Source organism: Ranitomeya imitator, chromosome 3 (assembly GCF_032444005.1).
Source record: "Ranitomeya imitator isolate aRanImi1 chromosome 3, aRanImi1.pri, whole genome shotgun sequence".
NCBI classification, from domain to species: domain Eukaryota; kingdom Metazoa; phylum Chordata; class Amphibia; order Anura; family Dendrobatidae; genus Ranitomeya; species Ranitomeya imitator.
In genome coordinates, this window is record NC_091284.1 from 478,699,838 (window position 1) to 478,727,782 (window position 27,945).

Below are 27,945 nucleotides of genomic sequence, written 5' to 3' on the forward strand. Positions count from 1 at the left end.
TGCCATTACTGAGATTGGAGAGAACAGTTGATAAGATATGAAAATAAGTAACTTTATAATATGTGTGCTACTGATTTATGAACGTAAAATGAAAAGCGGCACTTACCTGCCATATATAATTTACGTGACCACTGCAGCCAATCACTGTCCTATGAAGGATGTACAGTACTGCGGTGACATGACTCTTCTGTTGGCCAGTGTGGGCTCCTCAGGGAGCTCCGGAGGACGGGTCACATGCGCACGGTCTCCCTCCGCCTCCCGTGTGGCTGCAGCGCCGCCCCGCTCCGGCATGTACAGTCACACACTGACAGCTCTGCCACCGGCCAGTGCGGGCACATCTGCAGATGGAGAACAAGCGCTGCTTCACCAACCGCTTCTCTGACTACAAGGGCAGCCTGGTGCCGGGGCAGAGCAGGGAGCTGGGGGCACCGCTCGTCCTCAGGACGGTGGAGCGCATCCTGGGGAAGCTACCGGCACACGGCGGCGAGGAAGGCGGGCTGGCCGGGGTGGCATACATGCTGTACCACGTCTCCCAGTGCCCACCGGGACAGCTACCTGCACCGTGCGGGCTCCATCATCGCGGCGTGTGTGCTGCACTATGACCGGGAGACCCGCGCCTCCTTCCTGCTGGGTGGCGCCGGGGTGTACGCCGCGGCCGCGCTCATCCACCGGGCGCAGGGACGGGCGGACTTCTGCCAGGCGCCGGACAAGTTCCGGGCGCTGAGCGACCTGTGTGTGCCGCTCGGCTTCCTGGAGTGCGGCTCGGACGAGCTGTTCGTGGGCAGGAGCGGGTACCTGTGCGCCGCGCTGGTGCTGAAGCAGAAGCTGGGCATGGAGGTAAGAGGATGCCCCGCAGGTGGTGCCAGCCTGCCCCCCAGGTGAGCTGGGCTCATCCACCATTGTGTGCAGGGTTACTGTGAAGGTCACACAAGATGCCACAGAGTGTTACACATGGGGCAAGTAAAGGTGGTGATGTCCTAGTGCCAGGCTGCGGTGCCCACAGAGGATGAGTAGTGATTGTAGGTGCCATCTGTAGGCTCGCCCCTAGCCCCGCCCATACAGTGGCACCTGCAGAACGGAGGATGGGGCATGGCCAGGTACACGCTGTAATGGCAGCCAACTTCGTGTCAAGCCAATTTTCGATTCTCGGAAGATACTAGGGCACGCTGCTGGTTTCTTCACATGTAGATTCGGTCAGTGAAAAAAATCCTTCCTCTGCCCCGCCCCATTGGTTAACATTGGCCCAAGTGCGCTCTGTTTTTCTAACATATAGCACTCGCACCAAAAATACGGTGGTGTGAACGAGCCCCGATGGTGTCAGGAGGGAGGGTGCACTTTATACATTGGACATATATATATCTACTATATAATTGTCTAAGGGTCACTTCAGTCTTTCTGTCTGTCCTTCTGTCTGTCACGGATATTCAATGGTCGCGGCCTCTGTTTGTCATGGAATCCAAGTCGCTGATTGATCTCGTCAGCTGCCTGTCATGGCTGCCGCGACCAATCAGCGACGGCCACAGTCCGATTAGTCCCTCTCCTACTCCCCTGCAGTCAGTGCCCGCTCCATACTCCCCTCTGGTCACCGCTCACACAGGGTTAATGCCAGCGGTGACGGACCGCGTTATGCCGCAGGTTACGCACTCTGTTACCGCTGCTATTAACCCTGTGTGTCCCCAACGTTTTATTGTTGATGCTGCATATGCAGCGTCAATAGTAAAAGAATCTAATGTTAAAAATAATAATAATAATAAAAAAAACCTGCTATACTCACCCTCCGTAGTCCGCGGATGCGCTCGCTCCTTCCACTAGCTTCCGGTCCCAGAGATGCATTGTGAAATTATCCAGAAGACTTAGCGGTCTCGTGACTATATACTACATGGCTGCTTTATAGTACGTGGGCAGTACTATATACTACATGGCTGCTATATACTACGTGGGCAGTACTATATACTACATGGCTGCTTTATAGTACGTGGGCAGTACTATATACTACATGGCTGCTATATACTACGTGGCCAGTACTATATACTACATGGCTGCTATATACTACGTGGACAGTACTATATACTACATGGCTGCTTTATAGTACGTGGGCAGTACTATATACTACATGGCTGCTATATACTACGTGGACAGTACTATATACTACATGGCTGCTTTATAGTACGTGAGCAGTACTATATACTACATGGCTGCTATATACTATGTGGGCAGTACTATATACAACATGGCTGCTATATACTACGTGGACAGTACTATATACTACATGGCTGCTTTATAGTACGTGGGCAGTACTATATACTACATGGCTGCTATATACTACGTGGCCAGTACTATATACTACATGGCTGCTATATACTACGTGGGCAGTGTTATATACTACATGGCTGCTATATACTACGTGGACAGTACTATATACTACATGGCTGCTTTATAGTACGTGAGCAGTACTATATACTACATGGCTGCTATATACTACGTGGCCAGTACTATATACTACATGGCTGCTATATACTACGTGGGCAGTGTTATATACTACATGGCTGCTATATACTACGTGGCCTGTGTTACATACTGCGTGGGCTGCGTTATATACAACGCATCGGGTATTCTACAATATTTATGTATGTATATAGCAGCCACATACTATATAGCACAGGCCACGTACTATTTGTATGCTATATAATACATGGCTCCTATATACTACGTGGCCTGTGCTATATAGTATGTCGCTGCAATATACATACATATTCTAGAATACCCGATGCGTTAGAATCGGGCCACCATCTAGTATATATATATATATATGTATGTATATATATATATATATATATATACACATACATACATACATACATACATACATACATACATACATACATACATACATACATACATGTATCAGAGGTCCGGTGTTCCTAGTGGAGGATAGTATGGCTGAGCTGAATGTTCAGTCACCGATGTGTTAAATGTTCGGGCCCTGTCAGTGTCTGATGTTATTATTGATGTAACTTTATTTTTCAGTTTCTGTAGACCCGACCTCCTATATAGACAGACATGATACACATCTGCCCGTGGTGCGGGCTGTTACCTGTGCCCATAACATTGTTCTCCACCATAGGTCACCAATATCATCAGATGGGTGGTCTCATACCTGGCTCTCCCACCGATCAGCTGTCACCGGCAGATGAACACATTGTACAGCTGTGTTTAGGGGGCGCTGCTGAGTCATGCAGATGAGCTCCATGCTTAGATCCGGTCAGAGCTAATAACTAGAGATGAGCGAATCTGATCGCTATAGCGCGTACCGAATAAGCCCTGACCCGATGAAATTCGCTCATTTCTCCTAATAACAGCTGACCGCTTTGGATCTGATAGTGAGGAGCTGTCCTATCATGCCAGCAGGATCCATCTACGTTCTTGTAAAAGAGCTCGGTGTGAACACAAAGGGCGTAAAAATAAAAACTATGAAATTACTATCCCACTCTGGACTGCTTCCTCTATACAGCAGCGCAATCTACTCTGAAATGTCCTGATGCCACCATTGGTATCACATTATCGGGAAATCCCTTTATTCCAGCGCCAAGTACTGTGCCATAAAGGCAACCCTTACTTGTGCTAGAGAATCTATGGCACGGCTCTTATAAAGTCCCAATCACCTGTGTTCCCTGGAGTTGAGGTTTTCTTCACCGTTGCCTGCATGGCCGCGCTCCCTTATTACAGAAAATTACGTGTTAGGAAACACTGCTGCACGTTAGCGGACGCATCGTTAGTATGAGGAGCCATGGACAAGGAGATGGATCTGCACAGCTTCAGCTTCTCCACCCTGGCTCATCTTGATTGACAAGTGTCTCCCTCCTTACTTACAGGACTTTTCTCTTTGTGCCCCACTTGTTTATTAACCTCATCATTTCAGAAGATGACTGTCTGCAATGAGGGAGGCCATCTGAATTTTATGGTGCCCGTGGTCTGGGCAGGTGGAAGCTACCAGCAAGTTCCCTTCAGTTAAATTAATATTTTTTCTGCTTCTTTTTAAGCACCACTTTGGCGTTTTTTCTTCCAGTGCTGGAGTGGTGCTTTATATGTAAGTTCCCTGCCCCGATCATCTACTCACCCTCTGGTGTCTTCATCATTTTTCAACATCGCTCTAGTCCCCCGGCGCCAACTTGTGGGTGCAACTACTGCCGTCGGAAGGCCAGACGCTACGTCACAAGCTGTCAATACAAGTCTGCGAGAGCCAGAACGAGACCTCTGCACCTCTCCATGAAACACTGGAGCTGCCGGCAGGTCACTTTTCACCGGCGATGCTGGAAAATGATGAAGGAGGCGGCAAGTGAGTATGAGGCAGGGGAATTGGTACATTGAAAGCACCAATAAAAAAAACAGCTGGAGTGGTGCTTTAAGCATTTTTCAGGAGTGCAATGATTTTCAAATGTTTTTTTTTTGTTTTAAATACATTAAGCAATGAATAAAACGCTAGCTTTTTTTTAGGCAAAAATGCTTAGAAAGCGATGCCGACGCATCCTTTTACCTTCTCATTGACTTCTATTGTAAAGTATGGAGCTGCTTCTTAGCGGAAAACACCTAAAGAATGGTCTGCTCACTTTTAACTGCTTGATGTGTTAGGGTCGGTGCCCATGATCAGGAATTGCTGCGGGTTTGAAGCTGCGTATTTATGCAATGTAAAACCAGCAAGATGCTGAAAAGCCTGAATATAGGAACCTAAAAGCCTGTTTGAATGCAATGTCATTTTACCTTAGAAATGAATATGAAGATTCTGTCAAGTATTTTATCAGTGACCTTTCAGGCGTCACTTGGAGCAAATCTATTCCAAACCTGCCAAGAAAAAATGTCACATGAACATGCATTAATATTCTAGAAATAAGCACTAGCATATTAAATAAGAGTATGCTCTCTTGGGTGTTGCAGCATCTCTTATTACACACCATAAGCAAATATAGCATTATACTGTTTCCTGCACTGTCTTTATTTAACGTTTACATACATGGATATCTATCTATATAGAGTAAAAAATATATATTTGCAGGTGAATATATATATATATACAGTATATATATATTATATATTCATCATTATATATATTATTCATCATTTCTTCTGCCCACAAGTACACCATGTTCCAAATTATTATGCAAATTATATTTTTCTTGGATTTTCCTAAATGGTCGGTGCAAATGACAGTCAGTCTAATAAAAGTCATCACCCGTTAGAGTATACATCGAATTTTATTGAAGAAACCTCCCAGTGATAACAGTAACATAGTAACATAGTTATTAAGGTTGAAGGAAGACTTTAAGTCCATCTAGTTCAACCCATAGCCTAACCGAACATGCCCTAACATGTTGATCCAGAGGAAGGCAAAAAAAAAAACGTGGCAAAGAGTAAACTCCACATTGAGGAAAAAAATTCCTTCCCGACACCACATACGGCAATCAGACTAGTTCCCTGGATCAACGCCCTATCAAGGAATCTAATATATAACCTGTAACATTATACTTTTCCAGAAATGTATCCAGTCCCCTCTTAAATTTAAGTAATGAATCACTCATTACAACGTCATACGGCAGAGAGTTCCATAGTCTCACTGCTCTTACAGTAAAGAATCCGCGTCTGTTATTATGCTTAAACCTTCTTTCTTCCAGACGTAGAGGATGCCCCCTTGTCCCTGTCTCAGGTCTATGATTAAAAAGATCATCAGAAAGGTCTTTGTACTGTCCCCTCATATATTTATACATTAAAATAAGATCACCCATTAGCCTTCGTTTTTCCAAACTAAATAGCCCCAAGTGTAATAACCTATCTTGGTATTGCAGGCCCCCCAGTCCTCTAATAACCTTGGTCGCTCTTCCTCACCCGCTCTAGTTCAGCTATGTCTTTCTTATACATCGGAGACCGTACACAGTTCTTGTGCACAGTATTCTAAGTGTGGCCGAACTAGTGACTTGTATAGAGGTAAAATTATGTTCTCCTCATGAGCATCTATATATATATATAGTATAATATCCAAAATGAATAAAAACTCAAAATGCACTGTTCCAAATTATTAGGCACAGTAGAATTTATAAACATTTGATTTGTTTTAAAGAACTGAAAATGCTCATTTGTGGAATTTGCAGCATTAGGAGGTCACATTCACTGAACAAAAAAGCTACTTAACTCCAAAACATCCTAACAGGCCAAGTTACATGTTAACACAGGAACCCTTCTTTGATATCATCTTCACAATTCTTGCATCCATTAAACTTGTGGGTTTTTGGAGAGTTTCTGCTTGTATTTCTTTGCATGAAGTCAGAATAGCCTCCCAGAGCCGCTGTTTTGATGTGAACTGCCTCACACCCTCATAGATCTTTTGCTTGATGATACTCCAAAGGTTTTCTATAGGGTTGAGGTCAGGGGAAGATGGTGGCCACACCATGAGTTTATCTTCTTTTATGCCCATAGCAGCCAATGACTCAGGTATTCTTTGCAGCATGAGATGGTGCATTGTCATGCATGAAGATGATTTTGCTCCTGAAGGCATGTTTGGAAGAAAATTGTCAGTCAGAAACTCTAAATACTTTGCAGAGGTCATTTTCACACCCTCAGGAACCTCAAAGGGCCCTACCAGCTGTTTCCCCATGATTCTGGCCTAAAACATGACTCCTCCACCTCCCTGCTGACGTCACATCCTTGCTGGGACATGGTGGCCATCCACCAACCATCCACTACTCCATCCATCTGGACCATCCAGTGTTGCTCGACACTCATCAGTAAACAAGACTGTTTGAAAATCAGTCTTCATGTATGTCTGGGACCACTACAACCATTTATGCTTGTGAACACTGTTTAGGGGTGGCCGAATAGTAGGTTTATGCACCACAGCAAGCCTTTGAAGGATCATACACCTTGTGGTTCGAGGGACTCCAGAGGTACCAGCAGCTTCAAATAACTTTGCTGCTTTATAATAGTATTTTGGCAGCTGCTCTCTTAACCCAATGAATTTGGCAGAAACCTTCCTCATTATGCCTTTATCTGCATGAACTCTGTCTGTGCTCTGTTTCAGTCACAAATCTCTTTACAGTACGATGATCACTCTTAAGTTTTCATGAAATATCTAATTTTTTCATACTTTGTCCAAGGCATTGCACTATTTAACGCTTTTCAGCAGCAGAGAGATCCTTTTTATTTCCCATATTGCTTGAAACCTGTGGCCTGCTTAATAATGTGGAACATCATTTTTAAGTAGTTTTCCTTTAATTAGAATCACGTGGAAAACTAATTATCACATGTGTTTAAGGCCATGTTCACACAGTGCGTTTTTTACCGCGGAACCGCGGCGGTTTTGCCGCTGCGGTTCCGCAGCTGTTTTCCATGCAGGGTACAGTACACTGTACCCTATGGAAAACAGGACACACTGTGCACATGGTCCGGAAATTGTAAAAAAAAAGACGCGCTGAATAGCTCCCGGAAAAAAGAAGGAGCATGTCAATTCTTTTTCCGGAGCCGCAGCGGTTCTGCACCCATAGACCTCCATTGTGAGGTCCAAACCGCAGTAAAACCCGCAGATCAAAAATATATCTGCGGGTTTTACTGCGGTTTGATGTGCAGAACCGCTGCAGCAGGAAGTGCGGGGAGCGGGCGGAAGTGCGTGGGCGGAGTGTGGCTGCCCCCCCGTGCTCCGATCCCGCCCCCCCGTGCTCCGATGCCCCCCCCCAGTGCTCTGATGCCCCCCCCGTGCCCTAATCTCCCCCCCTTATACTCACCCGGCGTCCCGGTGTCCGTCCGGCCGTCTTCTCCCTGGGCGCTGCCATCTTGCAAAATGGCGGGCGCATGCGCAGTGCGCCCGCCGAATCTGCCAGCCGGCAGATTCGTTCCAAAGTGCATTTTGATCACTGAGATATAACCTATCTCAGTGATCAAAATAAAAAAATAGTAAATGACACCCCCCCCCTTTGTCACCCCCATAGGTAGGGACAATAAAAAAATAAAGAATTTTTTTTTTTTTTTTTTTCACTAAGGTTAGAATAGGGGTAGGGGTAGGGTTAGGGGTAGGGTTAGGGTTAGGGGTAGGGTTAGGGGTAGGGTTAGGGGTAGGGTTAGGGTTAGGGGTAGGGTTAGGGGTAGGGTTAGGGGTAGGGTTAGGGGTAGGGTTAGGGTTAGGGGTAGGGTTAGGGGTAGGGTTAGGGTATTTTCAGCCATTTTAACCCTAAAAAAATTCCTAGAAAACACACAGACTCTGGCTAGAAAACTGCATCAAAAAAACGCATCAAAAACGGACCAAAAAAGGACCAAAAAAAGGACCTGCGTTTTCTGCCAAGAGCTGCAGTTTTTTAAAAAACAGTCAGGAAAAAAAAAGGATGGAAATCCTGAACGTGTGAACATACCCTTAGACTGATTTCAGTGATCCATTGAACCCTGAGACACAATACCATCCACGAGTTTATTTGAAAAACAAAACAATTACATTTTTATGACACTTAAATCCAATTTGCATAATAATTATGAACACATTGTATATGAATAGTAATTCTTACACCAGTGAAGTGTCCGCGATGACATTTAGGTTTTCAGAGCACAGCTATTTTTATGTGCAGGATATTTTTGTGGCAAGTACAGTAACATTTCATTACCACAATCCCCATTTGTTGTTCAGTGTCCGGTCATGTGGTTACATATTTTTGTTGCATATGAAATGACTCCTTGCAGCAGAGAGCCTGCATTTTAGTCATAAGCTCTTCGGTCATAAACACATGGGCAGCTTAATACTGTGAAGCCAGTGTCACAGCAGAGGAAACATTACGTATATTAAGGCTATGTGCACACGTTGCGGATTTTGCTGCGGATCTGCAGCTGCGGGTCTGCAGCAGCTTTCCATGCGTTTACAGTACAATGTGAACCTATGGAAAACGCAATCCGCAGTGCCCATGTTGCGGAAAAAAACGTGCGGAAACGCTGCGGGTTAAATTCTGCAGCATGTCAATTCTTTTTGCGGATTCCGCAGCGGTTTACACCTGTTCCATAATAGGAATCCGCATGCGTAAAACCGCAGGTGGAATCTGCACAAAATCCGCATAAAAACCGTGGTAAACCCGCAGGTAAAACACAGTGCCTTTAACCTACGGATTTCTCAAATCCACTCTGGAAAAATCCGCAGAGCTCCTTTCTACGTGTGCACATAACCTAAAGGGAATTTGTCATCAGGTTTTTGCTACGTAATCTGAGGACAGCACGAGGTAGCAGCTGAGACACTGAATTCAGTGATGTGTCACTTATTAGGCTGTGTGCTGTTGTTTACTTACAATAAGTGTTTTATCACCAGGAGATTATCATTGCCCTGACCACAGTGCACACGAGCACTGGCTTGACCACACCCCCTCCTCTGATAAGCAGCTCACTGTCAGTAGACAATGTACATCGAAAGCTATGGTGTGGGTGGGGTTAGCTTTCTGAGCTCTGCTACGTGTTGCATCTAAAAACTCTGATTATGTCACAACTGCTGTACCCAGTAAACTAAGTGATACATCACTGGAATCAGGCTCACTGGCCCTATATTATGCTACTGTCAAATTAAATTGCAAAAACCTGCTGAGATTCCCTTTAACCCCTTCCCGACCCATGACGCCACGTAGGCGTCATGAAAGTCGGTGCCAATCCGACCCATGACGCCTATGTGGCGTCATGGAAAGATCGCGTCCATGCAGATCGGGTGAAAGGGTTAACTCCCATTTCACCCGATCTGCAGGGACAGGGGGAGTGGTAGTTTAGCCCAGGTGGGGTGGCTTCACCCCCCCGTGGCTACGATCGCTCTGATTGGCAGTTTCACTTTCAACAGCCAATCAGAGCGATTTGTAATATTTCACCTATTAAAACTGGTGAAATATTACAATCCAGCCATGGCCGATGCTGCAATATCATCGGCCATGGCTGGAAACACTAATGTGCCCCCACCGATCACCCCCCCAGCCCTCCGATCTGTCCGGTACACTGCTCCAGCTCCCCTCCGTCCTGTGCTCCGCTCCCCCCGTGCTCTTGTCCGCTCCCCCCGTGCTCCAATCACCCTCCCCGTGCGCCAATCACCCCCCCTGCACTCCGATCCACCCCCCCTGCACTCCGATCCACCTCCCCGTGCTCCGTTCCACCCCCCCGTGCTCCGTTCCACCCCCCCCGTTCCAAAGTGCATTTTGATCACTGAGATAGATTATATCTCAGTGATCAAAATAAAAATAATAAATGACCCCCCCCCCCTTTGTCACCCCCATAGGTAGGGACAATAAAAAAATAAAGAATTTTTTTTCCCCACTAATGTTAGAATAGGGTTAGGGGTAGGCTTAGGGCTAGGGTTAGGGTTTCGGTATGTGCACACGTATTCTGGTCCTCTGCGGATTTATCCGCTGCGGATTTGATAAATCCGCAGTGCTAAACCGCTGCGGATTTATGGCGGATTTACCGCGTTTTTTCTGCGCATTTCACTGCGGTTTTACAACTGCGATTTTCTATTTGAGCAGTTGTAAAACCGCTGCGGAATCCGCACAAAGAAGTGACATGCTGCGGAATGTAAACCGCTGCGTTTCCGTGCAGTTTTTCCGCAGCATGTGTACAGCGATTTTTGTTTGCCATAGGTTTACATTGAACTGTAAACTCATGGGAAACTGCTGCGGATCCGCAGCGTTTTCTGCAGCGTGTGCACATACCTTTAGAATTAGGCTATGTGCACACGGTGCGGATTTGGCTGCGGATCCGCTGCGGATTCGCAGCAGTGTTCCATCAGGTTTACAGTACCATGTAAACCTATGGAAAACCAAAACCGCTGTGCCCATGGTGCGGAAAATACCGCGCGGAAACGCTGCGTTGTATTTTCCGCAGCATGTCAATTCTTTGTGCGGATTCCGCAGCGTTTTACACCTGTTCCTCAATAGGAATCCGCAGGTGAAATCCGCACAAAAAACACTGGAAATCCGCGGAAAATCCGCAGGTAAAACACAGTGCCTTTTACCCGCGGATTTTTCAAAAATGATGCTGAAAAATCTCCGCAACGTGGGCACATAGCCTTAGGGTTAGGGCTGGAATTAGGGTTGTGGTTAGGGTTAGGGGTGTGTTGAGGTTAGGGTTGTGGTTAGGGGTGTGTTGCGGTTAGGGTTGTGATTAGGGTTATGGCTACAGTTGGGATTAGGGTTAGGGGTGTGTTGGGGTTAGTGTTGGAGGTAGAATTGAGGGGTTACCACTGTTTAGGCACATCAGGGGTCTCCAAACGCAACATGGCGCCACCATTGATTCCAGCCAATCTCGTATTCAAAAAGTCAAATGGTGCTCCCTCAATTCCGAGCCCCGACGTGTGCCCAAACAGTGGTTTACCCCCACATATGGGGTATCAGTGTACTCAGGATTAACTGCGCAACAATTACTGGGGTCCAATAAAGGGACACTGGTCAGAATTGCAAAAAACAGCAAGGTCTTTAAGGTCAAAATAGGCTGGGTCATGAAGGGGTTAACTACTTCCAGACGGTCAATAGACTTTAAACATCCATTCTAAAACATCACTGTGTAGGAAACACAGCTACACACGAACATAAATATGTGGAAGGGTGGATCCAACTGTCAGAAACAGAGTCCCCATAAAGAAGGGTCAGATGGTTTATTACATACATCTAATAGGGTGCAGGGTTGAGTATGTCACCACGGAATAGACAGACCAACTGTTGAGAGGGATTTATTAACAGGAGTAAGAATCTCCTCGCAGGGAGAAAATGGGGTTAGTAGAGATAAAGCAAACAGTATAACAGTACACAGCAAGCTAACTGAAGCTATGAAGTAGTTAAGCGGAATAGAAATGGTTAACGAGTGTTCTTGTAACTTATCAGTCCAGGGCGGTCCTGACTGGAAGGTCCTTATTCCAACGTGGGTACAGTCACCACCAGCACTTGAAGATTCTGAAGTGTCTCCTCTGTCTCATGGGAACTGGAGACTCCGGGGTTAAATCTTTGCAGTCTTTTTCTCAGAGTGAAACTGGAAGCAGGAAGTAGCACAGTCACACTGCTGCAGGAGTCTCTGTATGTTGGGCTGGCAGTCTGTCTGCAGTAGCAATGCTACACACACACTGGGCAGTTTACTTATCACACTCAGGGAGTCTTGGCTTGTCACTGCGGTCCCCAGGGATGCGCGCTCGGGTCACTGTCTCTGCACTGTCAGGGGAAAAGTCTTTTCTGATTACGGAGGCTTCCGAGTCCACACCCTCACATACAGCCTTCACTATGGTGGGTATCTCAGCCTCAGTGCCCTCACGGGGAGCACTCTCTCGTGGGGAGTGCGGCGCTGCAGCCTGCTTTCTCTCTGGTGCACTGTCCCGCGCGCTCTGCTTTCCCACTCTTTTCTGACCACACTCCGCTCTCTTCCTCTCCGCCCCCAGCAGTCACATGGTCTCCTCTGCGCGCTCTGCTTTCCCGCTCTTTTTTGACCACACTCCTTTCTCTTCCTCTCCGCCCCCAGCAGTCACATGGTCCCCTCTGTCCAGGGCAGAAAGTCCTCCCCCCCAACAACCCAGCTGTCAGACTAAGTGGTCCCAGGTAAGGAGCAGGGAAAGCAACCTCCTTTACGCTCTTCTTCCTCTTCAACCGCTTACATTCACATCTCTAAAGAAGTTCTGTGTGCACAGTAGTAGGAAGCGCTGACAGCAGAAGGAAGGGAAGAAGCAGCAGCTGCTAGGTGGTAGGAGACTCGGATATCTCTGCTATGTAGGAGGAGGTTACATTTCTGCTGTAACTAGGGCTAAAATACCAGCCCCAGATACAGGGGAAATAAGGGGAGAATAAAAAAGGTTTAAATGCCTCCAAAGGTTTTTTATGACCTTATGGCGGCACAATACGTAATTGTAAAAAAAGCCACTATCAATCCAAATCGATGAAATTAGTCCCACCACTGTAAAAAAAAAAAAAGAACTTGTCCAATATATGAAAATATTTTTTGCAGAATAGGGAACAAATTTTACAATTTTAGTTGTCTTGTTTGGTCATTGTTTCCCTAATTTTTCCACTGATATCGCCCGATATTAGGAAAAAAAAGAAATAATGAATATGACAGTGACATAAAAATGAAGCCCTATGGATCTCTAAAAGAAAAATTTAAAATTTATTTGAATATCCGAATGAGATTTTTTTTTAAATTCTTTATAGCTCTTTAATCTGCGTGTATGGAAAAAAAAAATATGCCTGGTGACGAACAGAGATAAATGGTTCTGTCTTCAACTGGTTAACGTTACTACACACACAAATAATGTAGAATCACAAAAAAGATAAAACATTGTATTAGGTTAATAGGGAAATGTGCAATATGTTTAGTAACAGTCAGGGCCCCCCAACAGAAATCCTTCTAATTACCGTAGTGCCTGCCTGTAAATCAATATCTTATGTTTTCTAGACATCTTTAGATTGATATTTAATCACAAAGATTGCTTGGTAGCCCTTAAGTTGTTTATATGTCACTTAAAAAGCTTTTAAGTAATTACCTTTGGCCGTGATGACATAGGAAGGTATTTCTAGGAGGAAAGGTATTTATATAATGGTTGCCTTTCATTTACTCCTGTGTTATAACTGCCTGGTTCTTGCTCTTATTGCTTTCTAATGTAGATTTCATACATTTTGGATTGTAGCCATAAAGTCACTATTCTTCCAATATAACATGTATCAATAATTTGATTAGTAGGTGTCATCCTCCCATTGGTTGTGAAGACACAGTATGTATGGTTTTCGCTGTACCCATTGTAGGCATCTGACAGGGAAGATACTGGACGGAGCGTAGATCTCTACCAGAAAGTTAAGCTGGGCAAGATTTTAACATCAGGTAGTACTTGTTGGTGCAGCACCTTTGTGATAGTTCCAGGGCGGGTTTCATTGGAATGATGAGGAGGATTTAGTGGTGGGACTCATCACTCCCACTCCCGCTCTAGTACGGGTTTTGCTAGAGGCTTAGCCACTTCAGCTGAGAGAGGTCGTATCATTAGGCCGGTTTCACACGTCAGTGGCTCCAGTACGTGAGGTGTCAGTTTCCTCACGTACCGGAGCCACTGACACACGTAGACACATAAAAATCAATGCATCTTTTCAGATGTCATTGATTTTTTGCGGACCGTGTCTCCGTGTGTCAAACATGGAGACATGTCAGTGTTCGTGGGAGCGCACGGATTACACGGACCCATTAAAGTCAATGGGTCCGTGTAAAACACATACCGCACACGGACGTCCATGTGCAGTCCATGTGCCGTGCAGGAGACAGCGCTACATTAAGCGCTGTCCCCCCACTGGTGCTGAAGCCGCCATTCATATCTTCTCTCCAGCAGCGTTTGCTGTAGAGAAGATATGAATATCTTCTCCTGTATGCGGTCACGTGGGGCCGCTCATTTACAGTACTGAATATGCGGCTCCAACCCTTTCGGAGGTGGAGCCGCATATTCATGATTGTAATCGGCGGCCCCACGTGACCGCATACAGTACATGGTGCGGCAAGAACAGGAAGCAGCGAGGGAGCTGGGTGAGTATTTTAATCACAGCGGGGGGGGGGGGGACCTGGATCTGCATTTTAAACACTATTATTCATATCTTCCCCGCAGCAAACGCTGCTGCAGGGAACATATGAATGGGGCTTCAGTACGATGCCGGGGACGGCGCTAAACTTTAGCGCTGTCTCCGGCACGGTGCGTGTGGTACCCAGTGGGCACACGGGCGGCACACGTGTGCCACACTGATGTACCACAGAAACGCACCGGTACCGATTTTTCCGGTACTGGAATTATCTGGACGTGTGGGACTGCCCTTAGAGACACAGAAAAGGCTGAAGGAAAAGCTTTACTTTTTTTTTTTTTTACTTTACTTTTCTGGTGGGGTGCCCATACTCATGCACCTGTCAAATTTCGTTTGAATGCAGATTGCACATTTTCTGTTAGATATATGAAACTGAAATAGCTGTTGCAAAAAAAAAACAATTTTTATAAAACATTAAGCTTAAGATTAATAGGGGTGCACAAACTTTTTCATATAACTGTGTGTATATATATATATATATATATATACATATATATATATATATGTTACTGTAAAAGTTTTACCGTCCTTCTGACTTTTACAGTAACATATATATATATATATATATATATATATATATATATATATATACTGATATATAATGTTTCCTCTATCTACAGGTATTAACAGCAGCACAGATCAAGTCAATCTGTGTCGCCATCCTGGAGTCTGGGAAACAGTATTCAAAGAAGAAGAGGAAACCATTTCCACTTATGTATTCTTACTATGGGACAGAATACCTAGGTACATTTTGGGGGTTTTGTATGAAAATAGCTTCAGTTTGCCTTTTTTTTTCTCTTTTTTTTTGTGTTCCAATACACCAAAAGGAAATAAACACGTGTATAAGAAAACGTGTAATTGCAATAATGTTCTAGGTGAAATTCTTCATTTTCGGGAAAAATTTCAATGGTGCCAACACTTTTGGCCATGATTGTATGTAAAGAAAATCCATAAACCTCCATTTCTTTAGAATGTCCTTTTGTTTACTTAGTTATTTTTGTTTTTTTGTTTTTAATCTTGTATGGAATAGTTCAGCACTACTTTTTACAAAAGCATCCAATTAACCCAATCTTTAATTCGCCCGTGTTTTTTTAACAATGGAAATCTATGGGTAAGCGCTCCTTCACACTTCAGCGATTTTGCTTATATGCAAAAAATGGTCCACGTTTCATCAGTGTTTTGGATTACAATGTTTTCAGAGTTCAGCCCGTATGTCAATTTTTACCATCAGTTTTTGTTAGAGTTTCATCAGTTTTTCTCAGATGAAATAAAAATGAGTTTTCTCAATTTTTTTAATAATACATAGGCCACGTTCACACGCTCAGTATTTTATCTCAGTATGTGTAAGCCAAAACCAGGAGCGGGTGATAAATACAGAAGTGGTGACGTGTTTCTATTATACTTTTTTACTGACTGTTCCACTCCTGGTTTTGGCTTATAAATACAGAGATAAAGTACTGACCAAGTACTGAATGTGTGAACGTGGCCTTAGTCTGAGTGTTGATTTTTTTTTTCACTTACCCATAGGTCACATGCACACGTTCAGTATTTGATGAGTTTTTTACCTCAGTATTTGTAGCTAAAACCAGGAGTGGGTGATAAATACAGAAGTGGTGCATATGTTTCTATTATACTTTTCCTCTGATTGTTCCTCTCCTAGTTTTAGCTTAGAAATACTGAGGTAAAGTAGTAACTATATAGTGAACTGTGAACATGGCCATAGACTTGCATGGGCAAGTTTGACACTTGGATCAATGTCGGACAAGTCTGTGCTTTTGTGTGGACAACTCTGTCCTGGGAGAAAAAAAATCGGTCGTGAACTTCCCCACTATGAAAAGCTCAGTCATACGAGAAAGACTGGTATGTGAAGGAGCACGAGCAGAGACCGCTATATGGTATCAGAAGCTTACAATAAAATTATACATGGTATGTTGGAACTTTTTGGATGTATGCATTTTATAGAAGCAGTGAAAAAATAAGTTTACTTTCATACACAATGCAAAATGTGTACGTCGTTGCAGTGTGATACATTGTTGTATGATACATCGATGCAGTATGATTCATTTCATGCAGTCCAATCTATACAAACTAGACTGTGCCAGGTACTCACAGCAAATGAAGACATTTTCAGATGATTTTTAAGCCACTTACACAGTCCTGATCATGTAGTTTCTTCTTGCTGCAGGGGCAGCACATGGACTTTCTTCCATACTGCAAATACTACTGTCTTGCCAGGATTACCTACAACCAGCTGACCGGGACCTCGTATGGCAAAGTGTAGACTTTCTTGTGAACCAAGAACAAAATTGTAATTGGCCACCAGAGCTTGGAGAAGTAATAGAACGTGAAAATGAACTTGTCCACTGGTGTCACGGAGCCCCAGGTTGGTCATTTCTTTTGGTAATGCCTAATCATAATCTGTTATACTGAGGTGGACGGAGTGTAAAAAAGGTCCTCCAGCAATGAGATTGTATAATATATAAGCATGTAGTATCAGACCTTGGAGTAGGGGGCAGTAATAGTGAAAAGTATGAAGTCTCAGGACACACATGCAAGGTGCTGTTTGACACAGTTAGAACCCTTAGTCCACCCGGAAAACCATCACGTGATCTGGCCCATTCACTTACAGTGGTGTATGTGCTGTCATGTGCGTTGCCCACAAGGATGTCATATAGATCGACATTATGCTTGTCTGGACTTGCCGAAAATCTATCCTAGAGCTTGTTTACTCATGTCTTCTGTAGTGCTCTCAGTAGGGTTTCACCACTATTACATCTAAATAGGCTCAGGGTGATGAGAAAATAAGAAAAAAATTCACCACTGCTGTTAATCAGTGGTACTGATCAGCTGAAACCTTCACATTTGGTGCGAGCTGAAATAAACCATTTGTGACTTTGCTTGGAAGGATGTAAAGGCTGCAGTCTATCAGCAACTGCTGATTAGCTGCAGTGTTCATGTGAGGCCCCTTCCAGAAGAGAAAACATGGGGACTGGCACGTGATACAGTGCAGTGTAAGGAGGAGCAGTGATGGTCAAATCCTATTTCCTATTAAGGTGGAACCATTTTAGTTTTAATGGAACTAGAGAGAGTACAAAGGAGGGCAACAAAATTAATAAAGGGGATGGGAGAACTACAATACCCAGATAGATTAGCGAAATTAGGATTATTTAGTCTAGAAAAAAGACGACTGAGGGGCGATCTAATAACCATGTATAAGTATATAAGGGGACAATACAAATATCTCGCTGAGGATCTGTTTATACCAAGGAAGGTGACGGGCACAAGGGGGCATTCTTTGCGTCTGGAGGAGAGAAGGTTTTTCCACCAACATAGAAGAGGATTCTTTACTGTTAGGGCAGTGAGAATCTGGAATTGCTTGCCTGAGGAGGTGGTGATGGCGAACTCAGTCGAGGGGTTCAAGAGAGGCCTGGTTGTCTTCCTGGAGCAGAACAATATTGTATCATACAATTATTAGGTTCTGTAGAAGGACGTAGATCTGGGTATTTATTATGATGGAATATAGGCTGAACTGGATGGACAAATGTCTTTTTTCGGCCTTACTAACTATGTTACTATGTTACTATGTTAGTTTTACAGAGGACCAGTCAGGCCGGCGTCACACTCAGCGTATAAAAATACGGTCTGTAATTTACGGCCGTAATACGCAGAAAAGTCCCCAAAATAGTGGTCCGTAGCTCCTCCGTAGGCAGGGTGTGTCAACGTACTTTGCGCATGGCATCCTCCGTATGTAATCCGTATGGCATCCGTACTGCGAGATTTTCTCGCAGGCTTGCAAAACTGACATACGGACATACAATGGATCCATGTGCTCCCAAAAACATAAAAACATATGTACTGTATATATATATATATATATATATATATATATATATATATATATATCAATATTTCATCCAGCGCAAGATAGCTTAAAAGCCGGTAATTCAATTGCCGGCTTTGCTATCTCCTTCCTAACCCCGACATGATATGAGACATGGTTTACATACAGTAAACCATCTCATATCCCCATTTTTTTGCATAATCCACACTACTAATGTTTGCAGTGTGTATGTGCAAAATTTGGGCTGTCTAGCTATTAAATTAAAGGGTTAAATAGCGGAAAAAATTGGCGTGGGCTCCCGCGCAATTTTCTCCGCCAGAGTGGTAAAGCCAGTGACTGAGGGCAGATATTAATAGCCTGGAGAGGGTCCATGGTTATTGGCCCCCCCGGCTAAAAACATCTTCCCCCAGCCACCCCAGAAAAGGCACACTACACAAGGTAGTGTGACGCCGGCCTCACAAGGTGAAAAGTGACCAATTTTTGCTGTTATTTGAGTAAGCTGTCTTTTTTTTTCAATTTTTTTTTAAATCTGTCTTACAATTCCAGAAATATGGGAATTTTTATTCAGTGCTGATCTTTATGGTGTTTACCAAGGGGGTATTACTCCCAGAATTCTCTGGGGGCACAACTTCAGGTGGCTCCACATTATTATCCCGTGAGCAAATAAACCAATAAAGTAAAAAAAAATTAAATAGATCAACAAATTCTTCACATTCAACAAATTGCCTTTTTTTAATGACTACTGCAGTTTCAGAATAATTCCACCCCTTCATAACAAACTTCTTTGGTATTTAGAGCACCCTTTTAGTTGTTATGACCGGCTGCAAATGTCATGGATCAAACGCACCGATTCAGGTGTACCGGTCCGTGAAAAATATTGAATGGCACAACAAAGCGAAGCGTGTCCTTTGATAGAAGCTTGAGAAAAATTCACATATGGAAAAAAATGATGAAAATCTCATGGTAAAAAATGGAAAATGGACCACGCCCTGCTGAAATGTGGTCCATTATAATTGTTTGAAAAAAAAAACACTGTCTGAATGAGGCCTAAGCTATTGGCATCTCACATGAGGCACGTGTCCTGGCTGCAATTTGGATATTTCTTTTTTTTTTTTGTAAAGTCAAATCAGAATTGTAAAGTAATCAGTAAGGAGTGTAGTATACAATGGTGATTTTAGGGCAGAAGTGAACCCTTCCATGGATTTCCAGAAGATTTCTTATCCGCACTGAAAATTAAAATATGCAAATTAGCAACATTGTAATTATTGTCAGCTATGAAAGTACAGTAACCACTATCTCATTGGTTAACGTTATCATAAAATAATCTGTTTTGGCCTAAAAGCTTCTGCTTTGAATTAAATGAAATTACAGATATGATTACTAGCAATGAAGGAGTTAATCTGATTACATTTCCAACCCGAATATTGTGCCAATTAAGCCCTATTGAGGCTCAACAGTAGAACAATTAGATGTGTCGTTACGCTCTGTTTCCCAATGAACCTGTTTCTTGCCAGTAAGACAAGATAATATTCTGTAAATGAACGTAATTGTAAAGCCTCATACACATGGCAGGGAGCAATAGCTGGGCCCCAAATCAAGGGCATGCCCTGTACTTCTGAATATATACCATGGGGCTAATAGTAATAAGCTTCCTTCAGTATTGGGGTCATTCCTTTCACGACAGATGCCCCTCTTAAATACCACTGCAAGAAAAATCTAAATGCTTTTCCCTCATAGTCTGGAAGCTTGCGAGCAGGGCCCTCATTCCTCTTGGTATCTGCTTTGAACTGTAATTACTGTTATGGTGTAGTTCCTATTGTCTGTACAAATCCCATCTATAATGCAAAGTGCTGTGGAATATGTTGGTGCTATATTAATAAAATTATTATTATTATTATAAATGCTTTAGTAATAGTATCAGGGAAATGACTGGACATCCTACATGTGGAGTTTCATTGTGTCCACTACTTAAATCTGCATCTTCAGCCTATGTAAAATCAAAAGATAAATGAATGAAAGTTGGCAAAGTTCTATATGTATAGACTCATTTTTTTTTTGCACATACAAAAAGACAGACAAGTTACGGTATTTGATAATTTAGAAAAGGTTAAGAATAGTAAGCTGCGGATTTAGGTTTTTATTAGATCCCATAAGGCAGGGGTGGGCAATTAATTTTGCCATGGGGCCGCATGAGAAATTTGGATGGTTTTAGAGGGCCAGACTAATATAATTAACTCATTTTTGCCCAATACTGTAGTATACATATGCTATCTTACTATGGGGGCACAAGTGACAAATAAGGACAGTATAGGGCCCATACTGTCCTGATTTGTCACTTGTGCCCCTATCATACTGTCCTGACTCCTGATAAATGTGCCCCACAGGCCCATAATGTGCTGTTTGTGCTGCCCCCATCCGCATTCCCCCCAGGGCTGGCCGCTGCTCCCTCCCCCTCCCTATCATGCATGCAGGCAGGCAGGCACCTCCATCACCCGGTCCCCGCGGCATGGAGCACTTACCACAGACCAAGGTCTGCTCTGGGGAGTCTGTGATGCTCTGGGGGGGGGGATAGGGGGGTCTGTGATGCCCAGGGTGTAGCCCAGGATGCTGGCTGATGTAGATGAGCATGGCAGGAAGTGGCGCTTATTGCTAGATATAGATAGATATGTTGGTAATTGGAGACAATAGATCTGCTGCAGCACCAGTGTAGTTACGGTAATGCAGGAGCCGAGGCTGCAGTGTGTGAGCCCGGGCACACTGGCACACGGACACTGCTATCTGAGCAGTAAAGTTGCTGTTGTGCTGTCGTCTCGGCCATGGCATAGTGAGCTGCCAGCTGTGATGGAGCGCAGACAGTGCACTTAACTTTCCGGCAGCAGCAGCCTGTGCTGAGTGCAGAAGCCTCCCCCCTCTCCTCCCTTGTGACTTACCCTCCTCATCCTCCCTCCCCTTCTCTGCCATCGGGGGAATAAATCAGAAAGGAAGCGGAGACTGGAGGGGAGATCTCTTCCCAAAGTGTCACTGATGGCGGCTCATCAGCCCTGGCTGCCAGAGTAGCTGTGCTCCAGCTATGACCAGGACGCAGCCCCTGGATTCTCCAGGTCACAGCTGTGGGAGGGGGATCAGCGCCATTTTGTTGATGTGCTGTGAGGTAGAGGCTAGAATAGAATCTCTCCTGTGAGGGGATGATGTATGCACGCGTCACGCTGAGTGACGCCACCGCTGCTGGCGCTTCCCTGATGCGGAAGTGCCAGCGGCGGTCAGCGTGTTAGAATGCAGGGCGCACAGGCGCAGGCGCACGGACAGGGGTTGGAATGCAGGGTGCACAGGCGCAGAAGTGGCTGAAGGGAAGGGGAACCAGCGACGCGCAGCAGCTGCTGCACTGTCTCTGGCGGCTGGCTGAGCGGGGGCGGCGGGCCGTTTACAATCGTCAGGCGGGCCGGATGCGGCCCGCGGGCCGCATCTTGCCCAGGTCTGCCATAAGGGGATACACGAAAGCATTTATCAAAAATCCTAGTGAATACAGCCCTCGATGATGCAATGTATCATCTGAAAGTTTTCGGTCCCTTATTAATGGAAGAGTCCGTATAGCTCAGATGAGGATCGCAGCACAATGCTCGGACTGGCCGATGGCTCTCCAAACAGGAGCATAACAGCATGTATTTCTATGCAACTGACAGCCAGTCCGAGCATTGTGTTGTGATCCTCGTCCAAGTTATACTCTCGTGTGACTCTCTGCTAAGGCTCATTTACAAAGCAGTAACGTAAATCCGTGTATAGATCCATAATGAGTCATTAATAAAAATCTGGCATGGAGACCATCTGCCCATAACTCATCATACCAGTGTACAGGAGATGTCTATAAATCCCATTCACTTTTCTGGAACAGTTAGGGTACGTGTCTACGTTCAGGATGGCCGACGGTTTGGACAGAGCGGCAAAATCGCTCCGCCCCCTTCTGGGGACGCGATGATTCCGGATGTGTTCATTGCACACATCCGGTATCATCACACCCCACACATAGGGCCCTGTGTTATACCTTGCGGCGGCGCAGCGCATGCTGCGATCTAAAAAGACGCGCCGCATGTCCGGAATCACAGGGCTGCCGGATGCGTGTTACCACGCATAGTGGAGACAGGATTTCATTAAATCCCCTCCACTATGCTGTAACATCTGGACGCTGCGTGTTTGATGCTGCGTTTCTATGCAGCGTCAAACACGCAGCGTTTCCTGAATGTGGAAACATACCCTAAGATGCTGAGTTTTGGGTGCAGGGAAGATACGCAGTGTCAAAAACTCACCAAAAACCCATCCTGGGAACATGAACTAAATGTTACATGGCTTTTTCTTGTGATCAGACCTAAAATGCCTTGCAGTGTTTAGATTTTTTTATAGTTTACAAAAGAACCTTAAGAGTTCCTTCCCATATGCAGCAATCTCTGATATATCGCTCTGTGTTCGTTATACATCTGTTCGCTTTCCGTCTGATACTCCATCTACAATGTTATGTCCTTATATTTACAGGTATTGCCTATCTTTTTGCAAAAGCATATTTACTGTCAAAGAAGCCATGCTACCTGGACACTTGTATCCGCTGTGGAGAGCTGACCTGGCAGAAGGGCCTGCTGAAGAAAGGACCTGGGATCTGTCATGGAGTTGCTGGCAGTGCCTATGTGTTTCTCCTACTTTACAGACTTACAGGCAACTCCACGTACATCTACAGAGCCCAGAGGTTAGTGACATGGCAGTTCATTTTTGTGATTTCCTTGACTTTGTGTGAAATTAATCATTTTGGAAATTCGATTTATTTGAATTTGGGGCAGAAGGCATGAAAGGGAATAGAGATATATTTAATCCATAGAGTATATAGATCCCTCTATGCTCTTTATTGCTATAATTAGGTATATAAGAAGGCCTTGTATTAGGTCAAAAAATACAGTTGTGTTCAAAAGTTTACATACAAGGCAGAATTTTTGCTTTCTTGGCCTTTTTTAGAGAATAGCAATGATAACACCAAAATTTTTTCTCCACTCATGGCTAGTGGTTGGGTGAAGCCATTTATTGTCAAACTACTGTGTTTTCTCTGTTTAAATCATAATGACAACCCAAAACATCCAAATGACCCTGTTCAAAAGTTCATATGCCCTGGTGATTTTGGCCTGAAAACATGCACAGAAGTTGACACAAATGGGTTTGAATGGCTACTAAAGGTAACATCCTCACCTGTGACCTGTTTGCTTGTAATCCGTGTGCGTGTATAAAATCTGAGTAAGTTTCTGGGATCCAGACAGACTCTTGCATCATTCATCCAGCCATTGACGTTTCTGGATTGTGAGTCCTGGGGAAAGCAAAATGCTTGTCAAAGGATCTACGGGAAAAGCTAGTTGAACTGTATAAAACAGGAAAGGGATACAAAAAGATATCCAAGGAATTGATAATGCCAGTCAGCAGCGATCAAACTGTGATTAACAAATGGAAAATCAGGGGCTCTGTAAAAACAAAACCACGGTCAGGTAGACCAACAAAAATGTCATCCATAAATGCCAGGAAAACTGTTTGGGATGTAAAGAAAAACCCACAAATGACATCAGCTGAAATACAGGACTCTCTGAAAACTAGCAATGTGGTTGTTTCAATATGCACAATAAAAGAGGCACTTGAAGAAAAAATGGGCTGCATGGTCGAGTCGCCAGAAGAAAGCCATTACTGCGCAATTGCCACAAAGTATCTCTACAATACACAAAACAGCACACAGACCAGCCTCAAAACTTCTGGAACAAGGTAATTTGGAGTGAAGAGACCAAAATTGAACTTTTTGGCCACAACCATAAATGTTACATTTGGAAAGGGGTCAACAAGACCTATGATGAAAGGAATACCATTCCTACGGTAAAGTACAGAGGCGAATCGCTGATGTTTTGGGGATGTGTGAGCTACAAAAGCACAGGAAACCATTGGAGAAAATAAAGAACCTCACCCACAACTACCACAAAAGACTTCAAGCTGTCATTAATGTTAGAGGGGGCAATACACGGTATTAAGAAATGGGGTATATGAACTTTTGATCAGGGTCATTTGGATGTTTTGGGTTGTCATTATGATTTAAAAAGAGAAAACACAGTAGATTGATAATAAAGGACTTCATCAAACCACTAACCATGAGTTTAGAAAAAGTTTTGGTGTTACAGTGCCTTGCAAAAGTATTCGCCCCCCTGGAACTTTTCAACCTTTTCCCACATACCATGCTTCAAACATAAAGATACCAAACGTAAATTTTTGGTGAAGAATCAACAAGTGGAACACAATTGTGAAGTTGAACGAAATTTATCAGTTATTTTAAATTTTTGTGGAAATTCAAAAACTGAAAAGTGGGGCGTGCAATATTATTCGGCCCCTTTACTTTCAGTGCAGCAAACTCACTCCAGAAGTTCATTGTGGATCTCTGAATGATCCAATGTTGTCCTAAATGCCTAATGATGATAAATATAATCCACCTGTGTGTAATCAAGTCTCCGTATATATGCACCTGCTCTGTGATAGTCTCAGGGTTCTGTTTGAAGCACAGAGAGCATCATGAAGACCAAGGAACACAACAGGCAGGTCCGTGATACTGTTGTGGAGATGTTTAAAGCCGGATTTGGATACAAAATGATTTCCAAAACTTTAAACATCCCAAGGAGCACTGTGCAAGCGATCATATTGAAATGGAAGAAGTATCATACCACTGCAAATCTACCAAGACCCGGCCGTCCCTCTAAACTTTCATCTCAAACAAGGAGAGGACTGATCAGAGATGCAGCCAAGAGGCCCATAATCACTTTGGATGAACTGCAGAGATCTATGGCTGAGGTGGGACAGTCTGTCCATAGGACAGCAATCACTGCACAAATCTGGCCTTTATGGAGAGTGTCATAAAGAAAGACATTTCTCAAAGATATCCATAAAAAGTGTTGTTTAAAGTTTGCAACAAGCCACCTGGGAGACACACCAAACATGTGGAAGAAGGTGCTCTGGTCAGATGAAACCAAAATTGAACTTTTTGGCAACTATGCCAAACGATTTAAAATTGACGGGAACATGGATAAAGCCAAATACTGGACCATTCTTGAAGAAAACCTGTTTGGTCTGCAAAAGACCTGAGACTGGGACGGATATTTGTCTTCCAACAAGACAACGATTCCAAACATAAAGCAAAATCGACAATGGAATGGTTCACAAATAAACGTATCCAGGTGTTAGATTGGCCAAGTCAAAGTCCAGACCTCAATCCAATCAAGAATCACAAATGATCTCCATCAAACCTCACTGAGCTCGAGCTGTTTAAGAAGGTAGAATGGGCAAGAATTTCAGTCTCTCGATGTACAAAACTGATAGAGACTTACCCCAAACGACTTGCAGCTGTAATCGCAGCAAATGGTGGCGCAACAAAGTAGTAAGTTAAAGGGGCCGAATAATATTGCACGCCCCACTTTTCAGTTTTTGAATTTCCACAAAAATTTAAAATAACCAATAAATGTCGTTCAACATCACAATTGTGTTCCGCTTGTTGTTGATTCTTCACCAAAAATTTACATTTGGTATCTTCATGTTTGAGGCATGATACGTGGGAAAAGGTTGAAAAGTTCCAAGGGGCCGAATACTTTCGCAAGGCACTGTATCATTCATATTCTCTGAAAGGGCCAAGAGAGCAAAAATTCTGCCGGGGTATGGAAACTTTTGAGCACAACTGTAGGCTTAGTTTGAATTTTTTTAACCCTGCAATTCACAGGATAGGTTAAGACTCTTATACGGCCAAAAAAAAAAAGTCTAATCAGCCTCCTGACCCTCTCCTGCAAAATGGTGGGTGGGAGATACGGTAAGTGACCAACAGTTTGAAATTTAATACCTGACCCTTTTTGCTATTCATGAAATAAGCTGCTCCCAGAGCTGTTTGGCGGAGGTTTTCTTCACTCTACTCTTTGAACACAAATTAATATTTGGCCGAGCTGAAGGTTCTTATGTAACAGAGAGTTGAAAGAGAAAGCAGTCGGCTGAACAACTGTCTGGCTGACAGTTATCTAATGTATAAGGGGCTTTAATTCTCTGGCTGTTCCTGTATTATATGGTCAGGCTCGCAGTGCATGCTACACTAATGCTCAGATACTAAACTCTACACCAGTATAAGAAATTGTTCCTATTTAGGCTTAGTAATTCTGTATATTTCTCTCTCTAGATTTGCAGAATTTCTGTCTTCAGAGGAATTCAGAATGGGATCATGCACTATTGAAAGCCTTTACAGTCTCTATGAAGGTTTGTCAGGGACAGTCTGCTTTCTGGTTGATTTACTGCAGCCAAACCAGGCAGAGTTTCCACTTTTCAGTGTCTTTGTGTAAGTCCTTGCAGAAGTGTTATTCAGGTTCTCCTAAATTACATTAGCATTTATATTTCCAAGGGAGTCTATGTGCTGAAAATCAAAGAAGGTCGTCCACTTTTGTGAATATACTGTGTAAAAGCTATTGTCCTGACATACAACACGATGGCATTATTTCATTCCATAAAATAATGGACCAGTATGGTAAATAAAAAAGACTCACTCAACAAACATTTACCTATATTTTATTAACTTCATAACTGCAGTCAAGACAATCACAAAGTATAAGAGAGCAATAAGTGCCCCAATAACACTAGACATATGAGGGGTTAAATAGCACATGCATACTAGCAAAACACTATTCTACAGTCTGTGTGGATGAACAATTGACATAAGTTTTTTTTTTTTTACCTTCAGCAATATGTTTATTTCAGAGACTTTAAATAAAACTTAACTTTTTGGTTGTGTGCACACTTTGCGTTTTTGCTGCATTTTTTTTCAATGCAGATTTGTCACAAAACCTGAAGAGTTTCCTTATGCCCGATAAGTGAGTGAGTATCTTGAAGTCTCGTGCACACGTTGTTTATTTGTGATGGATTTAAATCTGCAGAATGTCAATCCTTTCAGCGTTTTTACTGCAGATTTCACCCATACTAATGAGTGGGGAAAAATCTGCACCAAAAACACTGCAAAAATGTGCGCACAATTTTGCCATTGCACTTTTCCTGCCAAGAGATGCACAAATGAAAGAAGCACATTTTTCTTTAAAGATATGTTGCAAAGTTGCTTATTTTCATGTGTACTATTGATTTAGTAAATGAAAATTAAAGCAACAATTAATCTTTAAGTTGTAGGTACAGTCTCTGAAATGGCACATGGACACACAAACCAAAGACCAGAACTAAACTAAAGAAACATGGAACAAATGAGCTAAGTCTTCAGTGGGACAGAAATGCAGTATAGTCATAGACCATCATGTATAATTAGATCTATAACTGTATTAAATAAATATATTGGGTATATATTTCATGTTGTCTTAATAATTCAGGTCAGCATATAACACCAATACAATCTCTAATGAGCAGTAGGATATTTTAAGTTAAGCGTTTGTTATGCAGACGTTGCTGATTTCCGATCATTGGGATGGATAAGAATACATTCACATAAAGCAGGATTTCAAG

General features: G+C 43.5%; 1 protein-coding gene across 1 annotated transcript; it reads left to right on the top strand.

The window, feature by feature from the left end:
* The first annotated feature begins 285 nt into the window (after nucleotides 1-285).
* Nucleotides 286-26,917, top strand: LANCL3 (LanC like family member 3). The gene is given in 6 exon segments (XM_069757540.1): nucleotides 286-538; nucleotides 540-837; nucleotides 15,194-15,317; nucleotides 16,759-16,956; nucleotides 22,939-23,146; nucleotides 26,627-26,917. Coding segments are annotated over 6 exon segments (1,182 nt in total). The 5' UTR covers nucleotides 286-344; the 3' UTR covers nucleotides 26,787-26,917.
* Nucleotides 26,918-27,945: the final 1,028 nt, after the last annotated feature.